This window comes from Lonchura striata, chromosome Z, assembly GCF_050655825.1.
Source record: "Lonchura striata isolate lonStrDom1 chromosome Z, ASM5065582v1, whole genome shotgun sequence".
Lineage (NCBI taxonomy): Eukaryota > Metazoa > Chordata > Aves > Passeriformes > Estrildidae > Lonchura > Lonchura striata.
Genome location: NC_140740.1, coordinates 10,304,762 through 10,314,165, shown reverse-complemented (window position 1 = coordinate 10,314,165; position 9,404 = coordinate 10,304,762). Strand labels below are relative to the sequence as shown.

General features: G+C 47.6%; 1 protein-coding gene across 1 annotated transcript; it reads left to right on the top strand.

The window, feature by feature from the left end:
• Positions 1-1,067: 1,067 nt before the first annotated feature.
• LOC146763618 (uncharacterized) lies at positions 1,068-4,730 on the top strand. The gene has a single exon (XM_085567303.1). It carries the CDS (start codon positions 2,048-2,050, stop codon positions 4,019-4,021), a length of 1,974 nt encoding a protein of 657 aa, XP_085423429.1. The 5' UTR covers positions 1,068-2,047; the 3' UTR covers positions 4,022-4,730.
• Positions 4,731-9,404: the final 4,674 nt, after the last annotated feature.

Here is a 9,404-nt window from a genome sequence, read left to right as displayed (position 1 = left end):
CACCTGTCCCCATCTACTACACTTAATTAAGTTACTACCTTTCAAATAATTAATTTTCAGTTTAGCAGGGGAGAGAGGAGTCACTCTTGTAATACAGATCCCGTAGGAAACATAGTTGAGACTTCTTGTGTTTTATGTTACACCTGGCACTGCTCAGAGAAAATCTGCTATCGTGACCTCTTCTTCCTGTCTACAGCATCCTCACTACTCTGTATGGACTAAGTCTGTTCTAAGGATGCTCTGCCAAGGACTAAAGAGTAACAGTTTTTCATTTTGGGACAACAGTCTTCCACATGTTCTCCTCCCCTGGGGCTGAAGGTCTTGAGAACAGGGATTTTCTTTTCCCTGAGGACAAAGGGCTCTCCAAACCAACCATCGAGCAGCTAGCTGAAGCATGCACCAAACACACTTCCAACGGAGATACTGTTGCTTTAGCTGTTGCCAAGGGGGTGGCTGAAGGGATGTCCAGCATCTATGCTGTTGCAGCAAACCAGGACTCTAGCCAGAGTTTGAACTGTGGTGAACCTGGACATTTTTTCAAGGACTGTCCCAAAAGACATTTCTTTCAGAATCAGCAGAACCATCCAACCAACCAGCAATGGCCTGCAAGACAGAAGTGGCACCAGCAGCAGTTGGGAAACTTCAAGCAGATTGCAGGACGGCCCCATGCTCTGATATCAAATCTAATGCTGCACCACTCCATCCCACCAATGAGATCCATTGTCCCGCCTGCAAGACCCGGCAGTCGGCAGAAGCAGAAGGGCAGACCACAAGGACCTCTGGCAGACGTTGCCAAGTGCCTTCCAGAGAAGAGGAGGGCCAGCCATGTCCCGGGAAGCACCAGGACAGCATTGTCAGCAAGGCAGTGGAAGGGTTTATCCCACTCTGCCCTGTAATGGGCCAACCTCACCTTGAGTCCTGGGGATAGTTTTGGGCACCATAAGATAGGAAGGACATTAGCTATCAAAGACTGTCCATGAAGATGGTGAAAAGCCTTAAGAGGAAGCATTATGAGGAGAGACTAAGGTCACTTGATCTCTTCATCCTAGAGAGAAGGAGAGTGAGGGGATACCTCATTGCAGTCTACAACTTCCTCATGAGGAAAAGCAGAGTTGCAAGCACGGATCTTTTCTCTCTGAGTTGACCAGTGACAATGGCCTGACGCTGTGTCAGGGGAGGTTTTGGCTAGATATCGGGAAAAATGTCCTTCCATCAGAGAGTGGCTGGGCACTGGAACAGGCTCCCCAGGTTCATGGTTACAACACTGTCCTGGGTTGACTGTATGATGCCTTTATCCCCAATCGTCTGCCCTGTTCATGTTGAATAATTAGTTCTACACCTTTAAGACTTGTTCCAGGAGGGAAGGAGGGGGGGGAAGAAGCACGGAGTTTGTTTTCAAGAACTGCACTCACTCCTCCACATTCCTGCTCCTGGACTGAGTTGTCTGCGTCCAGACGGACAACGAGACGGAGCTCTCCATTGGTTTTTTTTTCCTTAGTTTAGTTAGTTTTAGCTAGCTGAGGCAAAGTTCCCTGGACTGTGGTTTTTTTCCCTTTCTCTGGACCCGCTCTGGACTGAACACCAGGAGAACAGCAGCAGCAACACCGGTGGCCCAGCGGGCCGGGCCTGGGCCGCGGCATTTCCAGCACCGGAGGGACTGAGCAGAGACTGAGTGAGCCCAGCAGCAACCTGGGGGATCTTTCTGAGATTGTCTCTCTTGGAGTGGCAAGAAGTTTTGTTGTTTAATATTGTCTAAGTTTGCTAGTTTAATAAACAGGTTTTCTCCACGTTTTTCTCCAAAGAGGTATCTTTCCCGAACTCGTTGGGGGAGGGGCCAATTGAATCTGCTTTCCCGAAAGAACCCTTTTGGAGTTTTTTCCCAAATTTGCCCTGAACCAGGACAAATACATTAATTGGCGCCCAACTACTGGGGCTCAAAAAAAAAAAAAAAAAAAGAAAACAGTGGAAAAAACCTTTTTTTTCCTTTCCTTGATTGATTGGATGTTGGTTGTGCTTATTTTGTAGTGGGTTAAAGCAGTCAGTAGCCATGTTGCTTAAATTCATAATGTCTCTTGTTGTGGAGGCCTTCATGTGGTTCTGGTCTCTAGGCTTTTTTGAGGTTTTAGTACTTTTCTGGTCACTAGGACTCTTGTCCCTTACATGTACTTTTTGCAGTAGAAGAACACAGATTAAAATAGCTATTGGGCTGGTCTTGGTGGTAGTGATTTATAAGGCGCTTGTAAAGATACTGGAGTCTGCTCAAGATATGTATAGTTTATGGTTTTTTCATCCTACCCTGCATCCTAGTTCCATTAGTATGTTCTGGGGGTTTATTAGTAATTGCACCCGGTTTGTTAGAGGAGGAGCAGGGCATGAGGTTTTCCAGCCTCTCCTTTCCTTCTTCTTTTTTGAATCTGTTATGTCACTTTTTGAGAATGTTCAGTTTCCCCTGAATGTTAAAGAGACCATCTTTCTAGTATTTATTCTGGTAAACTTCCTTTATACAGCCTGCAGTTTCTCTAGAGTGAAGGCTGAGATGTCCAGAGGAGCTGATGAAACCCCTCACCCAGGTGTGGAAAATTCTGAGTGGTGTGGGGAATGGGAAAATATGGGCCAGACCCTGAAGGAATTTTCTGACCCTGTAGAGTGGGATTTTCCACGTGAACAAATTCAGAATCCAGCTGAGGTGAGGAAATACCTGAAAGAGAAGTGCCACAATGACTCTAAGGAGGAAAAGCTCATTGCAATAAGCTGGGCCCTGGCCTATGCTTATCGCACACTGCTAGATACTGTAGGCCAGCAGACAGAGGCAGGGGGGCAGGGAGATAAACCAGCAGCTATCCCAGTCACTCAGGCTGCAGACAACACCCCAGTTACTCAGGCTGTAGCTAAAACAGACAGTGAACCTAAACCACTGGCAGTCGCTGCAGGAAAGAAGAAAAGTAAAACTGACCGGCCAGGGACTGATGATGATGATCCAGGAGAAGGACCCTCAAAGCTAACTACTGACACAAAAGCCGGAGTTAGGGCAACTGAGGCAGGATCAGAAGCCACTACTGAGTCCTATTCCCTGAAGGACCTTCGTGGCCTAAGAAAGGATTACACTCGACGACCTGATGAGTCTATAATTAGTTGGTTGGTCCGTCTTTGGGATGCTGCAGGGGAGGCTACAATTCTGGATGGTAGTGAAGCGAGACATCTGGGATCCCTGTCACATGATCCTGTCATTGATCAAGGAATGATGAGGGGGGCTAACCCTCGCAGCCTCTGGGCACGGGTTTTGGAAAGTGTAGCACAAAGATACCTGTGTGCAGATGATCTGTATATGCAGCAAACCCAGTGGAAGACTATAGAACAAGGAATTCAACGCTTGAGGGAAATGGCAGTGGCAGAGATTGTCTTCTCGGATGATGTAGATACTGTAAATCCAGACTTGGTACTGTGTACATCTGTGATGTGGCAAAAACTTGTAAGACTTGGGCCACATGAATACGCTTCTGCTGTAGCAATAATGAAGCGAGATGACGGTGAGGAGACTGTGCTCGATATGGCAAAGAAGCTCCGAGCATATGCAGATGCTGTACATGGCCCAACCCATGCCAGAATTGCAGCAGTGGAAACACATCTGCAGAAACTAGAAAACAAGATAGAGGAGAGTCATAAGAAACTCAGGGAGGAGATGAAAGAGGGTTTTCTCCAAGTCTCAGCAATACAGATCAGAGGTCCTGGTACCCAACACAGACGTTCCCCAGATGGGGAAAGAAGATACATCTCACGAGCTGAGCTGTGGTTCTTCCTGCGCGATTGTGGAGAAAATATGAGGAAATGGGATGGTGCTCTGGCACAACGGGTGCGTGAATTGAAGGGAGGCAAGACTCCAAAAGGAAGTTTCACCAAAAGGGAAGCAGCTCCAGTAACCCATAATCAAACTGCCGTATATGATGATGATGACGATATTTTCGATCCCCTTGAAGGAACCTCCAAGACATATGCCCCAGGAAAGAAGGATAACCATGCTTAGAGGGGCCCTGCCTCTAGCCAGGTAGAGGCAAGGGAAAACCGTATTTTTTGGACTGTGTGGATTCGTTGGCCTGGCACATCAGAACCACAAGTATATAAAGCTTTGGTCGACACTGGTGCACAGTGCACATTAATCCCATCAAAATATGTGAGGGCAGAACATGTTTCTATTGCTGGTGTGACAGGGGGATCACAGGACTTTACTTCAGTGGAAGCTGAGATCAGCCTGACTGGAAATGAGTGGAAGAAACAGTCCATTGTGACTGGCCCAGACGCCCCATGTATTTTAGGCATAGACTTCCTCCGAAGTGGGTATTTCAAAGACCCAAAGGGACTCAGGTGGGCATTTGGGATAGCAGCTGTAGAGACAGAGGGCATCAAGCAATTGAACAGCTTACCTGGACTATCAGAAAACCCATCTGCAGTAGGACTCTTGAAGGTAGAAGAGCAACGAGTACCAACTGCCACCTCGACAGTGCACCGCCGGCAGTACCGAACGAATCGAGATGCCGTGATCCCCATCCACAAAATGATTCGGGAGCTGGAGAGCCAAGGGGTGGTCAGCAAAACCCACTCACCTTTCAACAGCCCCATCTGGCCTGTGCGCAAATCTGAAGGACAATGGAGATTGACAGTGGACTACCGTGCATTGAATGAAGTGACTCCACCGCTGAGTGCTGCTGTGCCGGATATGCTGGAACTCCAGTACGAGCTGGAGTCCAAGGCAGCGAAGTGGTATGCCACCATTGATATTGCCAATGCGTTTTTCTCCATTCCTCTGGCAGCAGAATGCAGGCCTCAGTTTGCTTTCACCTGGAGGGGCGTGCAGTACACCTGGAACCGACTGCCCCAGGGGTGGAAACACAGCCCCACCATCTGCCATGGACTGATCCAGACTGCACTAGAAAAGGGTGAAGCTCCAGAACATCTACAGTATATCGATGATATCATTGTGTGGGGGAACACAGCAGCAGAGGTGTTTGAGAAAGGCGAGAAAATCATCCAGATTCTCCTGAAAGCTGGTTTTGCCATCAAGAAGACCAAAGTCAAGGGACCTGCTCGAGAGATCCAGTTCCTGGGAGTGAAGTGGCAAGATGGACGGCGTCAGATTCCTACAGATATCATCAACAAGATCACAGCGATGTCTCCACCAACCAACAAGAAGGAAACACAAGCTTTCCTAGGTGCCATAGGTTTCTGGAGAATGCACATTCCCGAGTATAGCCAGATAGTGAGCCCTCTCTACCTGGTTACCCGCAAGAAGAACACTTTCCACTGGGGCCCTGAACAGCAGCAAGCCTTCACCCAGATCAAGCAGGAGATCGCTCATGCGGTAGCCCTTGGCCCAGTCAGGACGGGACCAGATGTGAAGAATGTGCTCTACTCTGCAGCCGGGAGCCATGGTTTGTCCTGGAGCCTTTGGCAGAAGGTGCCTGATGAGACTCGAGGCCGACCACTGGGATTTTGGAGTCGGAGCTATAGAGGATCTGAAGCCAACTATACTCCAACAGAGAAGGAAATTTTAGCAGCCTATGAAGGAGTCCAAGCTGCCTCAGAGGTGATCGGTACAGAAGCACAACTCCTCCTGGCACCCCGACTGCCGGTGCTGGGGTGGATGTTCAAAGCAAAGGTTCCCTCTACTCACCATGCCACCAATGCCACGTGGAGCAAATGGATTGCCCTTATCACGCAGCGCGCCCGGATGGGAAAACTGAATCGCCCTGGGATTTTGGAGATAATTACGAACTGGCCTGAAGGTGAAAACTTTGGTCTCACTGATGAAGAGGAAGAAGAAGTGACACATGCTGAAGAAGCGCCACCATATAACCAACTGCCAGCAGAAGAAACACATTACGCCCTTTTCACTGATGGATCTTGCCGCATTGTGGGAATGAAACGAAAATGGAAAGCAGCCGTATGGAGTCCCACACGACGGGTTGCAGAAGCTACTGAAGGGGAGGGTGGATCAAGTCAACTCGCTGAACTCAAAGTCATTCAACTGGCCCTGGACATTGCTGAAAGGGAGAAGTGGCCGAAGCTCTACCTCTACACTGATTCATGGATGGTAGCCAATGCTCTGTGGGGGTGGCTGGAGAGGTGGAAAAAAGCTAATTGGCAACGTAGAGGAAAACCAATCTGGGCTGCTGATGAGTGGAAAGACATTGCTACCAGGGTAGAGAAGCTACCTGTAAAAGTTCGCCATGTAGATGCCCATGTTCCCAAGAGCAGAGCCAATAAGGAGCAGCAAAACAACCAGCAGGTAGATCAGGCTGCAAAGATAGGGGTGTCAAAGATAGACTTGGATTGGCAATACAAGGGGGAATTGTTCTTAGCACGATGGGCCCATGATGCCTCAGGCCATCAGGGTAGAGATGCCACTTTTAAGTGGGCACGAGACCGAGGGGTGGATCTAACCATGGACAGTATTTCTCAGGTGATCCATGACTGTGAGACGTGTGCTGCCATCAAACAGGCCAAGCGGGTGAAGCCCCTCTGGTATGGTGGGCGGTGGTCCAAGTACAAGTATGGGGAGGCCTGGCAGATTGACTATATCACACTGCCCCAGACACGCCACGGCAAGCGCTATGTGCTCACCATGGTAGAAGCCACCACAGGATGGTTGGAAACCTATCCCGTACCTCATGCTACGGCCCGCAACACCATTCTGGGCCACTCCATCCCACCAATGAGATCCATTGTCCCGCCTGCAAGACCCGGCAGTCGGCAGAAGCAGAAGGGCAGACCACAAGGACCTCCGGCAGACGTTGCCAAGTGCCTTCCAGAGAAGAGGAGGGCCAGCCATGTCCCGGGAAGCACCAGGACAGCATTGCCAGCAAGGCAGTGGAAGGGTTTATCCCACTCTGCCCTGTAATGGGCCAACCTCACCTTGAGTCCTGGGGATAGTTTTGGGCACCATAAGATAGGAAGGACATTAGCTATCAAAGACTGTCCATGAAGATGGTGAAAAGCCTTAAGAGGAAGCATTATGAGGAGAGACTAAGGTCACTTGATCTCTTCATCCTAGAGAGGAGGAGAGTGAGGGGATACCTCATTGCAGTCTACAACTTCCTCATGAGGAAAAGCAGAGTTGCAAGCACGGATCTTTTCTCTCTGAGTTGACCAGTGACAATGGCCTGACGCTGTGTCAGGGGAGGTTTTGGCTAGATATCGGGAAAAATGTCCTTCCATCAGAGAGTGGCTGGGCACTGGAACAGGCTCCCCAGGTTCATGGTTGCAACACCAAGCCTGACAGAGCTCAAGAATTATTTGGACAACTTTCTCAGACACATGGTATGACTCTTGGGGCCTGTGTAGAACAGTGAATTTATTGGACTCAGTGGTCTTTGTGGGTCCCTTCAAATTCAGGACATTCTTTGATTCTATGAGTTGTCTAAAGCCAGAGGTGCATTTTAAGGAATGTAATACGGAAATAACTTTTCCATACCCAAGGGAGTGCAGAGACCAATCTTGTTTGTTGCTATGTACCAGTACATGTTACCTGCTTTGCACCCCTAAAACAATCTCTATACATATCACCAGAAAGGAATGATGACAGTTGTCTGAGGGATTTACCTGGCACCATTAACATTTTGTATTGATAATAAAGGAAAAGACATCCCATTTGGAATTCAACACATTTACACTAAACAGCATTTCAAAACCTCTACTTTGTTTGTTCCTTTTGATCTAATGCCAAGAAAGCAAGATTTTTGATTTCTTACATCAAATTATATGAAAAAACCTTAATTTATACAGTCTCTGGGAAGGCAGGCCAGCTGAGAAAATGGTTGAAACCAGCTGAAGCCCATTACTCTCTTTGAAATTCTTTTCTAGTTATCTGGAATTTATGCCCTGCATTTGGCTAAATCACACATCCATTCCCCCTGTGCTGGCTGGAAAATTAGGGAGACATTTATTTTAATTTCATGACCTCAATGAGAATAACTTATACCACTGATCCACTCAACTGCAGTAGAGAGAGTTGATGTTACACAGGAAGTCTGATTTAGTGGAGTAATACAAAAATTAGATCACGTGATACAATACAAACCTAAGTTACACAAAACCTTTTATATGACATAAAGTTCACTTTTTGCTCCTTTCCATTTCAAGATACAATGAAAGAATTTTTTTGCAACAGCTGATTTGCCTTTTTCCCTGAGCTTAAAGATCATCTCTTGAGCATGTCACTCATCTGTGCCTAGCACATGGACTGAATGCTGAAAATACAGCTAAGGCCAGCACAGTTTTCAGTCAAATGAGGAGGTGTTGTATATTTTGTTGGAAGCACATACCCAAACAATTTGTTTGGCTTCTGGCCGGAATGAACCCTTGTTCCCTCCACAGCTTTGCCAACATTTTTTGAGATGGCTCTGTAATGTGTCCTGCTGGTGCCTGCATGCCTCTATTCCTAGATTTTCTTTTTAAATCCACAAGGACAAATGAGAAAAGAAATCCCAGTGTTGTGACCTGAAGAGTTTGCATTCCCTTCAGTGTGTTGAAGAAAACTGCCTTACATTTGAAAAGGGAATGAAAAGGACTCAGTGAATTAGAGGCATACCCACTCCAAAGCTGGCTCGTTGAACTCCAGTCAGTTCTAGTTAGAGAATTCTACCAAAGGGAATGATGTACAGGTCTAGAAGTCCTCGAGAGGTCTGCGTCGTGTGCGTCAAAGTGCAGAGTGCAGCCTATAACAGCCTATACAGAAATACAGAAGAGACCCTAATTTCTGGCAGGACTTTGAATGGATGTCAGTGAGGATCAGGGAAAAACCTTATATATGGCTGGAAGGCCAAAGGAAAAAGTTAATTCCAGAGCTGGGAGCGTGTGGAGGAAGAGATGTCTCCTTATATAGTCATGACCTCAAAATCTGCCTGAGGATTTCTTGCTTCCCAAATAAACCTTATTAAGCTCCTGCTTGTGGATAAGGAATGTCTATCAGACAAAGACATCATTAAATAACAGCCTCTCCTTTCTCTGCAGCTTTTCGGATATTTTTCAACTGATCTTTATGTGCATCCTTCTTGCTGAGCCAACAGGTAGCAAAGTCAAAATCCAAAGAGTAAAAAAAGCTTTTTCTCTGATTTCAGCTTGTTTGCATATCATTTAAATCTTGATTTTGTTTCTTCAGACTGCATCAGAGAGCAGAATGGCAAAGCTGGTGCGAGGCTGTGTGTGACAGTGGCCCTGTGTGATGCGGTGTCCCTAACAAACAGAGGCCATTGTGATGCGGGGCCCTGCCCTGACACGAGGGTATTTAAGGAGCAGAGAGGCGTGGGGTGCCCACTCCTAGGAGACCAGCTTTGTCGAGAGGCAGCAGCTCTCCCAGGTGACAGTGACGGGTGTGTGGCACAGGACGCCCCAGGCCAGCATGCAGGAGGAGC